This window comes from Sinohyriopsis cumingii, chromosome 9, assembly GCF_028554795.1.
Source record: "Sinohyriopsis cumingii isolate HCF-2022 chromosome 9, ASM2855479v2, whole genome shotgun sequence".
Lineage (NCBI taxonomy): Eukaryota > Metazoa > Mollusca > Bivalvia > Unionida > Unionidae > Sinohyriopsis > Sinohyriopsis cumingii.
Window position 1 is genome coordinate 19,032,402 of NC_142969.1, and position 23,163 is coordinate 19,055,564.

Here is a 23,163-nt window from a genome sequence, read left to right on the forward strand (position 1 = left end):
TAATGCACATAAAGTCTTGATACTTGGCAAAAGCTGCAAATAGAATTCAATCAGTCTTTCTTTAACATGTGTATTTTGATACAAGACTCTTTAGGAATGATTTTTAAAAAAAATTCTAAACATATAACCGACATGAAGACAATTGATTGTTCAAATGGTATCCAATTGTAAATCACTTGGATGACTCTGTTTCTCCTTGGCTAGTTTTCTTGATACATCAGTTATTCAAATGTCAGTCAGTAGTGTTGACCAACCTCCAGCCACATTGGAGATGAATGATATGTGCTTGCTGAATCATGGTGCTAATTTGTAGGTATTTATCCCTCCACCATGGAGCATGGTTGGATCGAATGCCCCACGATATTGTGTGGAGAAGTGAAAAATTGTGTGAGCTGTACTATACTTCTACATTTCTTATTGATTATGTACAACTTGGATGTTGAGATTGCCTTATTTTAAAATCTTGGTGCTTTTACAGTCATTAAGCAGGATATAAAAATCCTGAGATGAACATCATCACCATGTCAAAATCAAAATTAACAGTGACCTACACTAACCACATGGTTTGCCTTCATCAATCAGTGATCATTTGGAATAGCGACTAATACATGTCAAGACTCCTTCAGAATAAATGAATATATGCAGGCAAGCTTTGTTGTCCTTTTAAAAGCTTCATTTCTTGTTTTGTATAGATTTCATGACCTGTTGTTAATGGTTGTATTGAATAGTGAAACATGCAGTCTTTGTACCTCGGACATGTTAATGCTCAAAGGCTGCCTGGCACATTTAGTCAGATTCTGTTGAGTGGTTTTTCAAAACTCTTTGCTGGTTTTCTAAATTTGGAAGTGGGAGCAATATTTGATGGTGAATGGGCATGATTTTTTTACAAGCTTGAAAGGTCTTGATAGTAGAATGCTGTCAATAAATTAGTAACAGGTGTATTTTTAGACAAGATCAAAATATCAAATGTGGAAAGATGAGACATGACCACAGTTGTGTCCTGGATATTCAGTCATACCACAGGTTCACTTGAAATTCACAAGGGTGTGCCAAAAGCCATTTCAACTATATGACCATAGTATTTACGTAGAAAATAGCACTTCATTTACTTTAGACTATAGCACTGGGTGGAAATCGTCAATTACAAGCCCGTGTGAGCATCTTGTATCTCCAGATATCGGGTACCTTTAGTTTATATATTTAGTTATTTTGTTGTTAAGAAATAAAATAATGAAAAGGAAACTTGAAAGTTAATGTCTTTTTTTGTTGTACTGATGTACCAGTAGTACTTGTAATAAAAGAAGGTTTTGTACAAAAAATTTGGTACTCTGTGTATGTATGTGTGTGTGTGTAAGTATATGTGTGTGTGAATATATATATATTTGAGTTTGTGACATTGTTCTTTATTCGCCAGGTTTGTCAAGTTAATTACGTAATATCTCTGGAAGATGATCTTAGGGCCAAGATCTCAACACTTGAAGCACAGATGGTTAAAGTGCTTGAGAAGCAGACAACAGACGAGTCTGATTTGAAGAAACAAATGGATGAGGTAAATTCCAAGAGAAACGCTTATGTTGCTTATGTTGTCATTGACAAATTTAAATCACTAAAATTCAATCTCTTACAATTTTATAATGTAAATATTTCTTGTACAGCATCACACTATTTTCATTTTGTTGTTTGCATCACTCTTCACAGAATGAGAGACATACTGGTTAGTTCATTCTTTTATTGTAATTTTTATAACTAATATGATACAACCAAGCAGCTTTATATTTATCAATAACCACATCCAAAAGTGAGGACTGGCTTTCCAAAAATTGCATTAAAACTTACTGGACCACCATTTTGGAAAACCACCTGTCATTAAAGAAACATATTTCAAGTTATGATTTACTGTTTATATAATTAGAAATATTCATAGGATAATTTCAAGGTTGTAATGTTATAGGGGCATTGTAAATACCTCTGTACCCCATCCCAATAAAATAAATTGTATGAGGGATTCAATTTCATGGATATTCTGGACTCGCAGAGATCCTTCATGAATAATTTTGATTTTATGTTAATATGATAACTTGTAACTTGAGACAGTTTTTTGAGGGCTTACTATTCTTTTGCACAAATTTTGATCTTTATGGATCATTTTTACTATATCGTTTAATTTAAGGTCATTTGTAAACAAAAAATAAGAAATTATTTCCTTTGAATATTTCTTGAAGCATCATACACAACTCGTAAAGGTTGTCCTTTGCCATATATCATAACTTAATTCTTTGTTCTGTAGAGTAAATTCTACAGAAATGAATTCATATTTACTGTATTTACCATATATGTTGGGACACCGTATTTGTTGGGACACCATAAATTAATTTTAAAAGTAATTTTTTTGTGCACTGTATGTTCTGGGACACATCATTTTTTTCGAGTCGTAAGTTGTGGGACACCATTTAAATCATTCGAAAATTACATGTTGGAAATTGCACTCCAACTGAAATTTTATTTTAAAAAATATAAAACTGTATACTTGACATAAAACTCTTCAATCCACTGTAGCAGCATCTCATCAACACAACCCTTCTCCTGCACACGTGCGATCTATTCTTTTGGTACATGAATATATTTTTAGCTTTCTCATACCGTGAAAAAATGTTAGAGACAACACACCACCTGAAGCGGAAACTGCAAGGACAAAAGTCAGATGTTTTCAAATCTGCACTAGTCTTGCTAATTCTCATACTTTTGACGCCCATCTCATAGTCAGTCCATCCAGGAATGCGATCAAAGTACACTAGAGTTTTATCCATGTTAATGATCATATTGTCGGCGAAATGATCTATTCATCACGTGATTTTATTTTGCTCCAAATCTTCTGGATGATGCTGGGTCATCGATGTTCGCGCACGAAGCATTATATTGTAAACTTTAAAAACTGTTCCATTGGTTCACTTTATTGTAAAGAATGTGAATACTGGTGAAAAGAAACCCAAGTTAGCTTCCATATCTCGGCCGTCTTCTTTTATTTCGAAGCTAAAATATAAAAAATCGGCACATGTAAAAGAATCCAAGTCGGCTTCTGAGGTCAGCTTGCTTTGCAATAAAATAATATATCCTTTAAAAAAAATTCGGATTCCGAGTCCAAAGTCGGCTTCCGACGTCAGCTTGCTTTGTGATAAATATGACCTTTGTCTTTGATGTCCTGTTGGTAAGTTCAAAGAAGTCTACTGTTGGCTGCCAGCTGTGTTTATTTACCACCAGGGCTTCTATGTGCTTGGCATTTTTTGTAGTAATTATTACAAAGGTGCACTGATGTCTGCAGATAAATAGTAAAGATACTTTTGTAACCCGCGCCGGCGAAAAGATTTTCACTTGCACTCAGGTGAATGTGTTTTTAAATAATGATTTTTTTTGCGAGATACTGACATACAGTAGACCTGGATAAAAATTATTCTTGGCTATTTTGAACCTAACACCGTGCCATGCGTGAATGGCAGTTGTCTTCAATATATCGGTTGATTATTTCCCCCTCGTTTGCGAATTCATTGACATCTGTGCACAAAGCATTATAATGCGTCAATATTTGTTCCATTGTTTCAATTTATTTTCAAAATTCACGTGAACATAATTGAAAAGGAACCCAAGTTTGCTTCCTTATCTCGGCCGTCTTTGTATATTAAACAAAAAAAAAATATTTAAAAAATTGTCTCACTTCACAAATTTCGATGTCGGCTTGCTTTGCAATAAAATTACCTTTGTATTGATATCCTTTACCAAAAAAAAAAAGTAACCAAAGTCGGCTTCTGAGATCAGCTTGCTTTGTAATAAAAATCACCTTTTGTCTTTTATGTCCTGTCGGTAGGTTCAAAGAAGGAGTTAACGGATTGCTGCCAGTTGTGTTTATTCACCACCAGGGCTTCTATGTTCAGTGTGTTTGGCATCTGTGGTTACAATTAATGCAAAGTATCATTGACATCTGCGGGTAAATAGTAAGGATAATTTTGTAACCCAAGCTGGTGAAAAGATTGTCAATTACACTTAAGTGAATGTGTTTTCAAATGATCGTTTTTATTTGCGACATACTATCATACAGTAGACCGGGATATAATTCAATCTTGATTATTTTGCACCCAACACCGTTTCATGCGTGAATGGCGTCTTCAAGATATCGGTTGACTATTTCCCTCTTGTTTGCGATTTTGTTGGCTCCAGTTTTCAGTCGGATAACATGTTCAAACTTTGGAGCACAACCACACACAATTGCTTCTCAATGTTCATGTGAACAACGTGGTGTGTGGTATCAGACATAATAGATACACGCTACAGTATGGAATCTACGCTTACGGATTTCATGGAAATATTTTATTCTTAAATGCTCGTGTTGAAAAAAGGAATAAATGATAACAACACAAGGTTAGTTTCTTTCTTTTTATTATCAATTCAACGTTTTATTTATCTGTTATATTGCAATGTGCAGTGGGGTGGGGGGAAGCACAAATGCAATACAATTTTATTTCATTTCTTAAGTCTTGGGACATATGACCAAAGTGAAAAAATGTTTCACCATAAGTTCTGGGACAGGAAAAAAAAAATTATTTTATTGTGTCCCAACATATGTGGTAAATATGGTACAACCAGATTTATAAGAATTCTCAGTTTCCAGTTGTTCTCTGTGTATGTTTATTTGTTGAACCAACATTAGTGGTATGGGTGACTGAGCACTTTTCTGATGGCGTTGGTGATAATAATATGGACTGGTTACCTGGTGTTTGCTTCTTAGCATACATGTTTTCTGGTATGATTTAGAAAGTCAGTAAAAACGTGGGTAATCTTGTGTTGGATTTGACCACTTGACTGTGTCATGTTTTCAGGTTTACTTGATTGCCTGGGTTAACATTTGTCCTGTGGCAAATTTTACACAGTTGATGATTAAAATGTCAAAAGTTGGGTGCAGTATGTTTTCATAGGAGATCAATCCTATCAGTGTGACTTGTGATTAGCTGTCTGTGAATGAGTGTAAAATTTGAATAGCATCAAAGGAGGATAACGTGTGCTTGATCACAAGTTAAAAAAGTGAAAATTTGTTGAAAATATTGTGATTCAAGCACATGAGAAATCTTCATATTTGAAGTAGTTTATTCTTATAAAAGTTGTGAAGATAAGTCACTTTTCAATAGTAATTTGTCATGTACAGGTGGTGAAAAATGATTTGAACAGTCCTGCACTTTTCACATACGTGTTTTTCTTCTGGCAGTCCTTTTTTAAAAAAAATGTTGCATCATCTATCAAAATTCATATAGCTAATTATTTTCAACTGCTCTGGTGATCAATCTCGTGTCTTTTCAAAATCAGCGAAATCATTTTTTGTACATGTACATGGGACAGTGATGTAAACTTATTTGAGCAAGACTAGACTGCATTGTTTTGAGCAACATGATTGCATATTTTCAAGCTTGTTCACTACAGGAGAACTTCTGGGAGGACTGCCAAAAAATGTTACACGCACAATCATTCCAATGTATTGTTGGTCCTGAATGATCATGGTGCCCCTTTGGCATCCTTTGTTGCCATGGTAATGTTGAAAATTTTGTTATCAGCATTCCGTCTTAATGGATGGTCATTTCGACTTGTGGTTTTCTTTAAAAGATTTCATAATATGATTTTAAATGAAAACGGTGCCAGTCAGACATCGATTTTAGCTGCCAAAGAGACCACCTTGAAACTCTTTTTGTTGCTACTCAAATTGAATGGATGGTCATATTAGCATGATGGTTTTCACTAAAAGACTTTCTTTTGTTGTCAAATCAACATGCAAAAGCAAAAATGACTGCTTAAAAAGCATTATTAAGATTTTGTATCTTTATTTTAATTTAAACTATACTATTTTGTATTAATTATGAAAAAGTATTTTTTTTTCCTCTTTAATAAATGGTCACAAAAAGTTATTTGATACTTGTAGGTTGACATTTAAACTTTTTGTGCCAAATAATAACCAAGCACAGAGTGGTCCAACTACAGGACTACAGGTTATTTTTGTGGCCTGCACTCGTTAAATTTAAGTTAATTCTATAATTATAGTATAATTACTATAATATATACATGTATGGCCCATGAACTTTACATTTCTGGTCCATGTGGCCCATGATGTTGATATTGGACCACACTGACCTTGCACAATAGAAGCCATCATCATGATTTGTTTTGATTGCTACTGACACAATAATTTCATATGTGAACTGATAACCTAAAAGCACAACAGCAACTATTCTGCAGGTTTAGTTTCTTTGTCTTTTTGCTCACAATAAACATTTTATTCAGGGATAAGTGTATCAGACTGTATATCCAAAGGCTATTCCATTATTTGATTCTCGTAAAAGAAAAGATTGTGAAATAATTAGCATTGATCTGCTTATTGTCTTCCATTCCTTGTGCCAGTCAGATTATTTGTTTAAAATGGGCAAAGGTCATGCATACATGCCAACCATTACACTTTTAGCGGGACTGCTCCGGTGGCCTAGTAGTTAGAGCATCCATCCCGGATGCGGGAGGTCGTGGGTTCGAACCCCGGCCGAGTCATCCCAAAAACTTATACAAATTGTACTAACAGCTGCCTTGCTAGGCGCTCAGCATTAAGAGGTTAGTGTTAGGACTGGTCGGTCTGGTGTCAGGATAATGTGACTAGGTGGGACATCATGCTACATGTCTGCGGCATGATGCCCCAGTGCTAGACATCACTTTAAACTGCCACACTGCAGACATCATAGCGATATGACTGGAACATTGTTAAAGCTATATTAAAAATCTAAATCACACACACACACACTTTTGGCGTAATCATTACACTTTATTTTACCCAGTTACAATTTATGCTTGCCTATATATCAATTACGCTTTTTTGATACAATAAAAGAATATAAACAAAGCAATAACAAGTTGTTTTTGTTATTTTTCTTTTGATCTCTTTGATTCCAATATTCTTAAAAATATTACTGCTGCATAAGAAGCACACAAGAGTACATTCCTTACTTACTAATTATAGCAACTCTATATGACCCATTTCCAAGAAAACAGGTTTCTTCAAAATTGAATTTTTTGCTTCACATATTCATATACTGATAAGCTAGTTAGTGGACCAGTCTGTATTTTTATAAGAAAATAGTGCCACATGTTAAACCTTTACCTCATGCAAGCGCCTTTGGACACCTGTACTCCATTCACATGGAAGCGCCTTTTGACATCTCTACTCCATTCGCATGGAAGCGCCTTTTGACATCTGCTGTAAACATCAGCCATTTGTAGCTGGTTTTCATAGTGCCACCTTCAGGGAAAACCCCCTATTAAATACTACATTCATTTCTGTGAATGACAGTTACGTCAGATTACGTGGTCACTGTTTATGTTCTGGTTGATATCTGCTATTTAAAGTAACTGGTTCATAATCTCCACTCTCTAAAGTGGAGGTCGCAGATTTCATTCAGTACTTACGAAGTTTTCATGATTAGAATCGCAACTATGAAAGATTCAGTAACTTAGGTAAAGGCTCTGATATTGATGTAGGCAGCAGTTTTTATAAATTATCAAATTGAGATGACTTAGTGACGTAGATGTGGACAAAAAACTTGTAAATTTCGAGTATGAGAAATGGCAGCTACGGTTGGTCACGCGGTCTGACTGACTTGATGGTGAATGAGTTCTCTCAAGATTTTAAAGCACGTAAAAAATTCTTCCGTGAAAAATAATTACACAGCTATAACAATCAGACTTTACTCTTAAAGTTTTCCACACATAATAGATGTGTACCAAAAATGTAAAATGGTTAAAACTGCTGTTAAATATAACATATACTACATTGCTTAACAGTTAACAGGCAGGCCTATGCATATGGAGTCGAATAGGTAACAGGTGTTCTGTTATAGCGCGCTGCACTTTGCTCTGTGAGGTAAAGGGTTAAGTGAAATGTTTTATGTTGTGAGTTGTAGATGTTATATGATGGAAAATGTTAGTGCAGATGGATGTTTTCAAAAACCTAAAAACATGTCAAATAAGAAAAAGGACAAATCAACACTGCTTTACAAATGCTAGAAGAAGAATGTGAGAGTAATCCAGCATGCTGAGCACATTATCATATTCCTTGCAGAATTATAAATCATGATCATTCAGGGAAAGTTACATATCTAGACTCGTTAAAGTGAGTGAATAATTTTTTAGTATATTTTGTGTTTGTAATCTGGTTCTAATCCTTATGAATTTTGCCTTTTTGACAAGAATTTTGACCAGCTGTTGAACCAGATTAGTAACAAAAATAAATGTATCTTATTCATACATGCTATAATACTGGCATGTAATATATAGATTAAACTTTTTACACTCAGATTACACTTTTTTGGGCCATGTATAATAGCAATATCACACTTATGCCTGGGTGAGGGGTAGTTGGCATCCATGGTCTGGCTAAGAATTACTTATAAAAATGTAATTTAACCATGAGATCTACAGTACTGGACCATCTAGCTCCCTTTCTGTAGAACTACCTTGTTTAGCAACAGAAATTATAAATAACTCATCTATTCAAAATCTCAAGACTCAGTTGAACTGAGATAAGTATACACCCATTTTTTATGTGAATAGTGTACCTTAATTATATACCTGTATATTTATGTCACCGAGAAAACTTGAGCATTAGATGAAATAAATGTTTTAGTTTTTTCTTTTTCTGTTTGTTTTCCTATTGAAAGCTATGCATAACACAGAAAAGGTAGATGAACCTCTTCCAAGACATTTCTGGAGCATTAACTTTTTAGTAAAGTTCCTCTCTCTCTCTCACTGACAAAATATGGAATCTAAAACACTACTGTGCAAGTTATTGCAATTAGTTGCATTTAACAGTAGAAACTTTTTTGTAATGCATTGGTAACAGTTTAAGAATTCTGCATTGTCAAGTTTTCTTCCGTTAGCGGTCTCATTGTATACACCACCAAGTCAAAAAAGATGTTCCTGGTATGAAAGATTCTTGCAGTTCTTTTTGTTTTAAATTTATCACCACTCTTGGAAAAATTGTTAAAGCTACGTTAAAAACCCAAATCACACACACACAGTCACCACTACGAGTGTCAAAAATAACGTTAAAATGCTTATTAATATTAACCAGATTTACTTTTTTGATTCCTGACATGTCAACATTTCAGGGAATCTTAGTTAAAATATTAAAAAGGGACAGATTTTAAATCTACATGTACAGAAACTAAGATCTGGACGTTTCAGCAATAAGTTGAGTTCATGTAATTACAAACAACTTACGTTTTTAATGTCAGGACCCATGATTGGGGCTGCTACAATTTGTCAAGTCAGATGACTTTGTGCAATAAAAACACGCCTTTACCAAGCTGAAATAGAGATTATCATTTGATGCTAATCCACGTCAAACCTTTGTAAGTTTTAACAATGATCATTTTATTGATTTCTGTTAACATTTCTCTGAAATAAGTCTTTTTTTGTGGGGAAGAGATCATTTAATTTTCTAAAGGGGAGACTATTGTTTTAAAAATCAATTGATTTGTTCTAATTTATGTTATGAAAAAAACATTATTCCTTTCATTATTTTTCTTGCAACAAATTTAGTATATGAGGAAGAAAAAATATCGTGGTCTGAAAGAACACTCAATCCCCATACATTAAAATAGTCAGTCCCTTACAGTACACATATAGTCAAATTTGAACCAGTTCAAAGTTGTGTATGTTCAGCTTCATGACTGCCAATTACTGTTCAAGGAGTAAGCACATGGTTCACATTTAAGTGTTTTCTGTTTGTTTCATTGGATATTTTAAACAGAAGAGGTTTTGAGTTTGGACTTGAATTCTCCACTTCTCAGAGGATTACTTTTCCTTTGTAACAGTAGGGTAAATTTATGCTGTTCAACAGAAGCACAAGGTGTGCCTGTCATGTTTGTTCAAATTTCTAAAACGAAAGCATAAAAATGTTGCAAAAGAAGTTGATCAACTTTTTCTAAATATACATGTACTGATTATATGACACTTTTGAAATTATTTTTTTTATTTTCCAAATATATAATTGATATAAAGATGACTGATTCTTCAAATGATATCTGGTTGTAAATCACTCTTGGCATTGGTTGTTCCATAGGCATCAGTAATGTAGAACTAGCCCCTCACTGGTGGAGTTGCCATTAGTGTGCCTCCTGAGGTGTGGAGATGATTTTGTATTTATTCCTCCACTGCAGATTGAAAGTGGAGGGGATTAAATTCCACCATGTTGTATGGGGTTATGAAAAGTCGCATGAGCTATGATGTCATGATGGGTTTCTTGAAAATCTTGCTATTGCTACATCTCCCAAATGGATGAACATATCAGCATGAGGTTTTCAATAAAAGACTTCTTATTATATCTGATTGGTCCTAAATTAAGATAGCACCAATCAAACATCCAGTATGGGCACTACAACAACCATCTTAAAAATCTTATCAATACTCCTCTTGAATGGAAAGTAATATTGGCATTTTCACCAAGAGGCATCATATGTTTTATTGGTCCTGATCATATATGGAAGATGGCCATGATGATGGTCATTTTTAAAATCTACTTATTGGTGCTTCTCCAAACTGGATGGTCATTTTTAAAATCTACTTATTGGTGCTTCTCCAAACTGGATGGTCATATTAATACAAGATGTGTTTTCACCCAAGAGTTTCACATTATGTTGATCGTAAATGAAAAAGTGCCAACCTTACATCCAATATCCAGTGACCATCTTGAAATATATGTTACAGCTCAAGGATATTAGGGATGGTTTCAACACTCAGCAGCTAAAAAAAATGAAATGGTCATATCCTGGATTCCAGGAAATTCTTTTGGTCATCAGTATCTTTGAGGGATCATTGTTCTTAACTAAAAACGTATTTCAAAGCACATTAAAATGGACTTAACCAAACTAAACTTGAAGTGTGTGTCTCTGATGCACACCAAACATTTGAGACATTCTGCCAGGGCATGTGCAAAATCAGTATGACTTTGTGCTCTTTGAAAGCAGTGATGCATGATATCTCCCACAAGTTAGTTTAAAGTGGTACATGTAAACATGTACTCTGCACAGTATACATTCTTTATTTAACTGTTAACCTGTAAAGTGCTTGTTGCAACAGGAGTGGAGGTCTGGTAGCACTCGTCTGGACATCAGTCTTTTTCTAGGTAGTAACTGTTTGTTTACAAATCCAAGTTCATTGGCTTGACATGAATGGTTGTTGAACTAAATTTAATTGGACAAAATGGGCCCTGGAACAAGTATTCTGTCAAATTTGAACTTTGCATTCATCAAGGAAGTTTTACATATATTTTGTTTAACATACTGACTACCTAGAAAACCCAAAATGGCTGACACCCATTATTGTTCATCTTCAGATGACGATTTCATTCAGCAAATACTGGCAGATAATAGCAACGATAAGAATGATTTTTAAATGTATGAGGCTATTGGACTTCGGAAAATGTTACAGAAAATACCAGTGACAGATTTTGACCCCAAAATGATGTTAAATATGAGTTGATGTACATACTGGATGAACAGAAACTGATGCATTCCAGTCAACTCCGTATTAAGTGGCATTGTGAAGTTAAATGTTGAAAAGGTAGAATACCCAGCATAATTAAAATACAGACAAATACAATGTAGAGTGCAATTTTCATCTCTTTCTTAGAACAATTCATCCCTGAGAGATCTTGTGCTACAAAACCATATAGGACTTTAAAAGTTGAATAAATAAGAATTGGAAAAATGAATTAAATAGTAAGGATATTTATTTGATCAAAGTACCAATGTCTGAACAAGCACACTATGCCATTGATGGAAATAAAACCTTAATATAGATTTTGGAACGGATACGATATTGGCATAGTAGGCAGCAAAGCACTGATTTAAGAAAGTGAAAATTCTTATACAACTAGAGGAAACTTGTTTTGAGGATTTTGATTACAGTAGAGCTCTAACAGAGTGGAGTGGGAAGAAAAAAAAAGAGATCGATATTTATATCTTAGGTAAATATTGAAATATGGCAGTTTCACCCCATCCCACCCCCCTTTTCCCTACTGCCCTCCCCTTATTTAGGTGACAAGGGGGAAGTCTTCATTCATTAGAGAACATGCTGCAGCATGTCTGTTGTGTAAACAAAATGATAAAAGCTGTATTAGAATTGACTAAATATTTATTTTAGCCTCTATATTGAACAACTTAGAGAATTCCTGATGCATACCAGTAAATATATCTTAGTACATACATTTTTCTTCACGTAGTATTCTACACAAGAAAAAGATTTTGATTTTTGAATGAATCTTATAACAACCATGTCTCTATGTTTTTAGAGAATGCATGTCTAGAAAATTATTGCTAACCATATTTAAAATTCTTGAATATTTTGTTGCAAGTTTGATGTGTTTGGTGAAGTGTTTGATGGTTGCTAATATTGCATTATTGAAGTACCTGAAACATTTGTTGTTTTTATGTTTTGTTTCAAGGCATTTTATCAGGGCTCAAAATTTGTTTTTTTTTCGGTACCAGCAGCATTTTGATTGTTGAAATATTTTCAACTAACCAAATGTGGGCTATTTTAATAGCAATAAAAATACATTTTCTGTCACTATTGCTTTGCTGACCTTTCCCAAGACAAAGAAACTCTCATTCACGCATGTAAGTTCCATCCTCTCATTAGGTGGCAATTAATAGAACATCTAGAACTGATAGAACTTGGACAAAGCTGACTCCACAACATAGGTCTATGTTCAATAGCATTCATCCTCTTTTCTTGGACATGTTTTATTAAGACATGTAATTCTGGCTCAGGAAAAAAATTGCTTTCGCTCATGTTCATAGACACTTTTGGGCATTCAATACGTTGTTTTTTCCTTAATCTCATTTCTATGTCCTCAGTACGTTATTTTTAGTGTCCCTAATAAACTCTCTTGTTAGTTGGAGGTACATCTCTTGGCCGTTTTAATCTAGTGGCATACTTTATCACTGCCATCCCCACCAGTCCAGTGATAGGGTAAGTAAGTATTATTACTTGGTAGAATTTCAAGATTTGCCATGTTTTTCTCACATTATAATAAAACTACATACCTCTGATATCTGTAGAAACTTTTTTGCAGTTTTCTTGATTTTTGGGGTGGGTGGGTAAATTTTCTTTCCCCTTTCACCCAAAAAGTTTTGTATCCAAATTACTATAAATTCCAACTTTTGTAATTTTTATGTTCTGCTACATTGAACCCTGTTAAGATATTCATCTCACAGATGCTAACTGAAGGTCTCACACCACTCACTATCAGTATTTTTGTTTAGATGATGGTACTTTAATTCTGGTAACTAAATATTGTCCTTTGAATGCTCTTTGGAGGTCTCACACCTATCTTATTATCAGTATTAAGTTTTGAAGGCTGCACACAATTATTATCATCTGTATTTCCTTTTTTGTCTGCATTTTCTTTTTCACATGTAAAAGAAGGTCAAAGTGACCTGCTTTCTTACTGCTGTGACTTTAACAAATATTTGGAATATGCCTCAGCACAGCCAGTGAGAAATAACATCGGTACAATTTTTGGTTTGCTAGATTTGAATCTCATAGGGATTGCCGTTAAAGTTGTAGTTTACTATTATGTTTATCTATATGTAATTGAATTCTATATTCTTTTTACCAGATGCAGGGCCAGATTGATGAATTGATTGGGAAGCTTGATGAGCTTCAGCAAGGTAAGTTTATATGATATCGTAATCTGCATCTTAGCTCAGACCATTTAATTTTCTCCATACTAAAGGCATGTGATAGTTTTTTTTAAGGACTTACCATATATATACTTGTACATATTATACACAAGTCAAATCCCCATATTTGATCTTCAGTGACCTATGTCATTTAGTCCTGTACAAGTCACATGAAACTTTCAGACCAGCACTGAGCATCTGTTTTTCATATCATTATTTGATAAATATATCTGGATAGTAAATTTTGAGATGAACATCTGAGTTGAGAGAAAGAAAGAAACAAATTGCACATCAGCATAAATACAGTGCAACAAAATTGACAAAAATATTCCGATAGGAACAAATTTAATTTATTGTTAGCTCAATAGGTCATGTACCAGATGAGCTGTGGGATGTTGTCCCTCATCCATCATCCAACGTTCTTAATCTGTTAGCACAGGTTTGTACTGTTACTCCTTCTCAACTGTTTTGGAGGATTGCCATGAAATTGTATGCACACATTTATCCCATTGACTAGTTAAATGAAAATGCTGCTGCTTGGGAATCCAATCAAAACATCTTGAAAGTCTGTGTTTTTACTGCTCCAGACTAGATAGTCATATCAACATTGGGTATTCACTGAAATACTTCTTACGTTTAGTCGGACCTAAATGAAAATGGTGCCAATCAGATATCCAGTAGGCTGCCATGGCAGCCAGCTTGAAAATCTTGTTTTTGTTAATCCTGAATGGAAAGTCATATTGACTTAGGGGTTTCACATAAAGACTTTGTATGATGTCTAGTTGGTCTTAAATGAAAACGTTACTGATTTTACAGCCAATATGGCTAATTTTGAAATTTTCCTCAGAAATGGGTTCAACATTCAGGAGTTAAAAGTAAGAAATGGTTTTATCTTGAATTCATGGATGTTCTTTTCCGTCATTTGAGTGTTAATCCCTTCAATGGTCTTTTGTTAATTATATTATCTGATACTGTAGAAATGTGGCACCAGTTATCTTGTGGAAAATAGACCATGACAATTTTGAGCTCCAGTATTTGATAAGAATTCTGTTACAAGTTATGTTATGGGTTTCTTTATAGTATAAATTGTTAATGGGAGAATTTATCATTGAATTCACCTTCATGAGTCTTGTTATTGAAAAGATTAAATCCAGTTGTAAAAAATGAAAGTAAAGTCACTATATACTGAAGTTCATCAACTGGTTGCCACACAATAATTCATGTTCTCTTCCATCTACAGATACCAAACTTTGCAGATAGTTTGCATGTAGGTTAAGGAAGAATCATTAATTTAAGGGTCAAAAGGTCAAGGAAGGCAGAATATGATGAGATCCAGTTTTCAGCCAATCTATCGATACATATGATGTCCATTTTTCCATGCATCTATCCAATTCAGGTTTCAGAACAATAACACAAGTTCTAAACAGTAAATCTTGATGCGACCTTTTAGATGTCTTGCACTTGATGCAAGGAATACATCTATTAATTGTAAGATCAAAATGTCAGACGTCATGGTCATTGTATCTAAAACAAGAAAAATGGTTAACATACAATATCAAAAGGTCTACATTACATACCCTTGTCCAATTCTTTATATGGCTGGCTCTTGAGGAAAGGAAGACACCAGTGATTTTGGGGTCAGAATGTACCTTAACCAAAGTTTCAGGGTCACTTACACCTTAGGTAAGAGTATTGATTGTTGTGTCAGATGGTCAAAACCTGAGGTCAGTTTACATCAAGGTTAGAAAAATCACTATTAATTTGGGGGTTGCAATATTATAAGTCAAATTTTTGATGGAGTGAAAAGAATAAAATTGTTTCAGCACAGTAAGTTTGGTTTTAGGCCTGATATCTTGATCTAATTTTCTGGATTACATGCTCAAAGAACTCTTATGTTTTGTGAGTAACAGTGAAAGATGACTGCATCTTAAATGGAATGAACAATTACTGTACAATAACTTAAATTACACACAACTTTATGGATAGCTTGCTGATGCAGGAGGAAAAAGCTGCACATGTTGGGCTAGACCATTTAAAGATCAAGGTTACTGTAACCTAAATGAATCCAATTTCCAGGTCATAATAATTTAACCTGTGAGTCATGCTGTCCAGACATGGCCACTCCATGCTAGTGACTGCATAAAATCTATTCAACTTATAGTAGATCTGTGCCAGTGATTGTGCTGGGCTTTGCCAATGTTGCAAATTGCGATTTTTTCCCTTATTGGTGACAAAATATACTATCTGGCAATTTGTTTTTTGGTGACAACATTCTTAGCTGTTAAAAATTGTAGATACAGTCTTGAGCTTGCAGTGGAGAAATTCAAAGGCACCATGACAGGAAGCTGCAAACTTGGATATAAAATTGCAGTAGACTCTATTGTTACATAAACAAATCAATCGTTCATATTGACAAACCACCCTATTAATGCGTTGTTATATCATAATCTACTTATGTTGATGTCTGGTCTTAGTACTGTGTGCCATAATATATGGTAACCAGTTTTTGTGTTACCTGACTAGCTACAGTTGACCACCTCTGAAGGCATGAATAGGAACAACTATACAATCGACAAGATATGGCAGTATTTATTTTCTTTTGAAAAATGTACTAAACAAAATAGTTTTGCTGTAACTTAAAAAAAACTCCATTAATTTTGAATCACAGATCATTCTGTATGTATGCTAAGCCAATGAAAAAAAATCTATCTCAACATTCTGCAATTATTTGATGTTGCCGCATCAATAACAAAATGGGCATTTGTTTGGTCCTTCACAGAGGGCCTTCATTGGCGCATTCAACACAAGTACCTTCATCAAAGCAAGCCAAAGACCTTTGATCAGAGGAAGTCTGCAACAAGCTTAAAACATAATTTGATCATTTTTCATATTTATTGTACCATGAAAGTTTCCTGTTTGCAACAAAAAAGATATGCTTACGATCACAACCAATGCTGGTGTAAAATCCAAATTTTTGTTCCAATATTTTGAAATAATAGATATCTGGCCGTCAAATTAAATGAAGGTGGGACATCTAGCTGGAATGGTTGCTAAACTTTTTAATTTGTACACGTTTTCATTTTCCTGTGAGTAGCCTCATATGCTTGGTAGCCTTGCCATCATGTAGTTGTCTCTGGCTGATCAAAATATAGGCCAATTTAAGTGCATGTACATGTAGCATATAAGCAACTATACAACCACGTGCTACTAGGATAATGAATATCAGTGTGAATTGTTTCCTGAAACATGTTTGTTGACAATGGGATATAGATCAAATGAAGACTACCATTTTTTTTACATACATGTGTGTTGTATTTTCTAACAGGATTTGACTGATAAATTAATTTTCTAACATGTGATCAAATACTCGAATTCATGGATTTTTCATATACGTGTGCATTATTTAACACTTTGTGGTTTGTACTACACAAATGTAAGTTGTCAATATACAAGTGTATTTCAGGCAAGTTATATTCATTTAGAATTTCCATTGCTTGTTTGTTTTTTTTTCTCTGTGTAAATTCTAGTCACTGATGACAGGTCACCTAAACAATTTCTCTTGTATGTGAAATTTCAATTATTTTCAGCCCCCCTCCCCTTTAACATCCACTTATCTCGACAATACTACCTTGGAACTGAGGGTGTTCAGATAAACGGATAGTACTGTTCTGTGAGAATAGCGACAGTTTTTGAAAATTAGCAACAAAATACTGTGGTTGGCGATTTGTTTGGGAACAACATTTTTAAAGCCAGTGCCAACCCTGTGTACTTAATGTTTAAAATTCTCTTGGTAACCATCACATCAGGATATGAACCATATTGGATGTAATATCTTCACTCTGTGCTTAAACGGTAATTATTTTGGGTCAGTTTCATGATGCTAAACCTCATCACATCCATGCTATGCTGAACACTATGCTTTTGGCTTAATTTTTTCACTAATTATGTCTTAATGCTCACCTGTATATAGATTACATTTTTCTGGAATAATTTTTAAAAAAGCAATGAAAGTTATGGTTGTCTTTATTGTTTCTTCTCTTTAATCCCACTCATCATATAAATTTAAGAATATTCGAAAAAAGAACACTGTTGCATAAGAATTGCATAAAAGTAAATTTATCCATCCTTGACATATATGTGTTTTCCTTGTTTTCTTTTTATAGGAACTGTATATGACACATTGCCAAGAACAGACAGGTTTTTTAAATTTGAAACTTTGAGTCAGATTCATGATAATATAGTTAGGTTGTGGAACAGTCTGCATGTAATGAAAATGGTGCCAGATGTGAAGCAAAAGATGCTTTAACAGTGTGACTTGTTTATATTATATGACTGAAAAAATATTTGAGGAGATGGATCGTCAAAATATGTCATTCAGATCAGGAAAAGAACAAATCATCACCGCCTTACAAATTTGAAAAGAGTGTTGTGATACAACACTTAGATTGAGCACAAATATCATGCTCATTGCAGAATTTTTAGATTTCTCGATCATTGTGTTCTGGTAATGCGTTTTGTCGTTAGTAATAATTATGCTTATACCTCTCAGGGTTGGCATGCATGCCGTCACCGTCAGCATCTAATTTTGATATTATTAGGGATGGTGTTAGTCGCAGATATCATAAATGAGGGCTAGTATAGTTTTAAATTGTAAATATTTACATGACTTTCATAAAAACGGCACTGTTTTATCCCAAATATTATATTGCCATACAGTAGATCAGAATGAAGGTGACTTTATATAATTAGAAACTCAGTAATAATCAATCTTACTCTGGAATATAATAGGTCTTGTTGATAAACAAATAATTATATCTCTTGATAAGCATGCAAGTATCTTGCTACAAGTTTGACATTCACCAGCAAAATACAGATCTATCATAATGACTTAGTGACTTAATCATAATGACTTAAGTTGAATTTACATTGCTGTGATAGTTTTCACTTGGTACTGTAAGTAATTACCCACTAAGCAGTGTGTCATTGTTAATAAGACCAAATTTCTCTTTAAACCTAGACAGATTGCAACTTGGGATTTCAAATTTGCTCATCCATTTGCTCAGTTGATATTACACAACATGACAGAAGTACACTTTCTGTTAAACTGTGTTGCATCAGGCAGGTACAGCAGCAGTCATCATCTCAGAATACATTAGTAAAAATATAAGTAAAAACCAAATGAAATTTAGGCAATATCACATTGTTTGTAGTGTGGTAAGCTGACATTTATCAATATTAATTTACCAGGTATCATAGTGAATATAAACCAATAAAACTGGGTAGTAATGAGATATAAGACAAGCTTATTAGTGACTTACAAAAGAAAAACAATTCTAAGCTCAGCAAAAGATTTTTTTGAACAATAGAATGGTGGGTGTTCTGTTTTTTTGTTGTATGTTCAATTTGTGGGACCCTACATTACCTACACTCCTAAAATTTAAGGTGACTCCATGTCAGAGAAATATTACAGCTTGAACATACCAAACTAGGTTAATGTGACCTAACTTTTTGGGGCTATGTTAGACATGTTTTCTGTTCTTTTATTATGCCCTCAGTAGCTTTAATCCTATTTCATCTACACTCTTGAAAATTGGATTCTTGATGCATATCATCACAGTCAGCTATACTAAATTGATAATAGGTCATTGTTTCTAATTTAATGCATAAACAACCATGGTATTATCACATCTGTTTGTTACACCTTGGAGATATTGGATGCAATTTTCACCTTGTGAAAACAGGGACTTGGATGCATTTCAAGCAGAGGACTCATCCATGCTTAAACTTAGTCATAGTAATCTAATTTCCACACTTGAGTGATGTTTACATTTTTGCTTTTTGATCCTCTGTATCTTGTATCATATTGCATCGAAATTGACCCTACACTGATGAAATTTTTTGTGTTGATATACTTGAATGAATATTATATTGCTGCAGCATTTCCCTCTTCCGCATTGTGACCAGTGGTCAGTAGATTACACTCACAACCAGTGGTCAATAGGATTGAATCATTTGAAGACCTGACTGGGTAGACTGTTCTGTTGCACCTCTTTGCTAGGCTTTCTGTATCAATCCTCTGTACCAGTCTATGTTGTAAGATATTCATATGTGATCTGTTTTTTAAATTTGTGTTTATAAGTAAACACTTTTTATTTATCAGGACCATGTTGGTGGAAAGAAAGATACAGTAGTCACGTTTCCATTGCCTATAACAACAGCATTGTCAACATCATCTAAAATTCGTTATGGGGTTGCTCAATTTTTCCTTTTCATATACAGTTCAACTGCAAAACTGCTGTGAAAAAGTGCCTCTCTTGACAAGTGTTTCCCTTTACGATTTGTGCGTCAGGGACACATACTGGAGAAAATTGATGCACACATTTTGTTGCTGTGCATTTTTTGATGCAAAGGATTTGCAATATGCGATCAGGATTTATTTAATATCCAATGCATTGAACGAGGGATGGCATCATATATATTTTGCGCATAGGCATTGACTGATTCCCTGCTTTGTTTGCTCCCTGCGTTGCACTCCTCTATGCATTTAGCAGAGTGCAACGCAGGGAACATACGAAATAAGGAACCAGACTAGCATAGGCTATGTTATGAAAGAGTAGCTTCCCCTGATCTCGCGAGCTTTTGTGATTTCCATCGAGCTCAGCAAGATGTCATCAAGATGTTTAACCTCAAGGCTTGTTGCTCTAGAAAATGATCTCCAGATTACAGTGTCATGCACTAAGAATTATTAGCAAAGAAAGTGAAAGAAGCAGAACACAAAAGAGTAACTGTGGGTCTAACTTTAATGAAAAATGGAGAAAATAATTCCATTGACTGGAACATGGCATATCTATTAGGATTACTGGTGTGACTTCTAATCACATGATTGCAAAGACTGCAAAAGTGAATAATTCTTTCGTGATAGGGTTTAAGAATTTTAAAAAATCTGCCCTCGTTCGCACAAGATATCTGGAGAACACATTGTAACCCAAGACATTCTTTAACAACAGAGAGATTGGTAAACTTGCCGAGGCAAATGCGTTATTTGGATTACAAAGTCAGGGGGTCATTGCAGATTTTGTTAGTTTTTAACTTTCTGCAATAAAAGAAAGATCTTAAAGTTCAAGTATAACTTATTAGAAAGAAGATGAATCATTAGCCTCCTTGATTTTTGGATAAATGTATTCCAGGACGAAGTACAGTGAAACCGATGATAGTACGCATTTTATGACATGCAGTAAATTAACTGCCATTTTGGTTAAAAAGATTTATTAGGCTTTTTGTATTGGCTTGTATGTAATGTGTTGGGCTATAATAATGCTTCATATTGATTATAAGGAGACTGTTAAAAGTACGACTTTAAAAGAAAAATGAACTAATAAAATTATTCTTTGAATGGACAATGCATTTGTTTGTTAACTGTGCATGTTGGTTTATTTATATATTTAGAGAGAGAGAGAGGGGGAGTATGTTGAGCAAGTTGTAATATCCTATTTCAAGCTGAAAAAGTACGAGTCAGATGAAAATTTGTCAGTACATTTTTAACCCCCACATTTTTTATTTGACCCCCAGTTCTGACACCAAGGTTTTTGTTTCACCCTCAATTTTACACCCCTAGGGGATACACTGGTTGAGATAACAGACCACTTGTTTTGAAAGACCATGAGTTTTTGGCAGAAGAGGAGGGCTTTCAAGAGCAGTTCCACTGTATTTCCAAAATCTCTTGATAGATTTTCTTCATGCTTATTTAGAACCATTATGAGGATAAAACTGTTCATTCATCAACATACTTGCTTACCTTTATGACCTTGGGATCAAGGTTACAGTCACAGAACATTTCAGTTTAGGTTTTTGTTAAAGTTGTTTCATTTACTTACATTTTCTAAACCTCTTGATGAATTATATTCATTCTTGGGATTAATTTTTATGAAGCTAGGACAATTAATTCTGTGACACGATTAATCACCCCTTTGATCTTTGGGTGGAGACCATAGTCACCCAAAAATTTGCATTAAGGTTTCGAGAAAAGTTTTACATTTGCTAATATTTCCTAAACCTCATGATGGATTTTGTTTATACTTTTGGATTAATCATTATTAGGCTAATAAAATTCATTCTTCAGCACACCTTGTTTACCTCTTATACATGTACCATAGAGTCAATGATACAGTCATAGAACATTTGTGTTAAGATTTTGATTAAAATTTTTTCATTTGTTTATATTTCTTAAGCCTCATGATGGATTTTGTTCCTTCTTGGGACAGAGCTCAGCCTTTGACAATGAGCTCAAGTTCATGTATTTTAGGGCAATACTTTGGTTGTAAGCTAGACATACAGGCCCAGGCCTTGTTTTATCTCCCCACCGTACAGTAAGACAGCATGCTATGTTATGGGTGTGTCAGTATGTCTATCAGTCAGATAATAATTTATTTTTTTATGCAATAACGTATGTATAACTTCACATACTTTTATCCAACCTTTCAGGTGATAATGCGTAAGGCCTGTCAATTTGAGAGTCTAAAAATTTTAGTAGAGGGTCAGTGTCACTGGCTAGTTGAACTAAGAGATAATATAAAAATGCCTATTAATTTATAGGTATTGTCGCAGAATAGAAACCAAGTGGGTTTTGGACCAAATGAATAATTCAAACACAGTGTGTGAAAGATGGAAATTTATGAAATGAATTAATAAAGAGAAATATATGGTTTACAAATACAATGATTCTCTCACGCTCTCAACATAAGATTGATCTAATCACTCTTCACAAACATTCACACATTGAAAATAAACCAAAAATATGAATTCAGTATGAAATACATATTCAAGAAACCTCATGGACTGCAGATACGTTTTAAATAATATTATGCACTATAAGAGAGATTCACATAATCTCACGTAAGGTACTACGAAAAGGATTCAAATAATCTCAAGTAAATAAAAATGTACTGTAAGTGAGATTCACATAATCTCCTGGAATACAACTAATAAGATTCAGATAATCTTTTGTAAATAAAAATGTATCCAATTGAAACAACAATTGGTACACGCATATGCTTCTTGACCCTTGTACAGTCGTACGATTCATAACCTGATGAACTGCACAGTTTCACCGAGTCCTTGGGTTGGCCCACACTTTTATCAGGGACTCACACCCTTCAAGGATCCACCACATGTACAGTCATACGTATACACACATACAGACAGCATATAGCACCTTTGAATTAGCTACATCTACTTACGTGGCTCCACCACATGTACAGACATACGTACATGTCAACAGCACGTAGTTCTAAATACTCTGGAAACTCCAGACAGCTCTGAACAGCTTTAGACAGCTTCAGACAGCTCTAGTCAGCTATAATAAAACCAAACGGGTCATAATAATGGGTTCTGAAAATGCTCTAGA

At 34.2% G+C, this 23,163-nt stretch overlaps 1 protein-coding gene across 7 annotated transcripts in view; it reads left to right on the forward strand.

Moving 5' to 3' along the window:
* Positions 1–23,163, forward strand: part of LOC149791338 (uncharacterized) — a 234,754-nt gene that overhangs the window by 171,495 nt on the left and 40,096 nt on the right. For all 7 annotated transcript variants that reach the window (XM_089969879.1, XM_089969883.1, XM_089969877.1 and 4 more), the window contains 2 exons: positions 1,415–1,549; positions 13,697–13,748. In XM_089969879.1, coding sequence (XP_089826005.1) covers positions 1,415–1,549; positions 13,697–13,748 — 187 coding nt within the window. The remainder of the gene's footprint in view (positions 1–1,414; positions 1,550–13,696; positions 13,749–23,163) is intronic.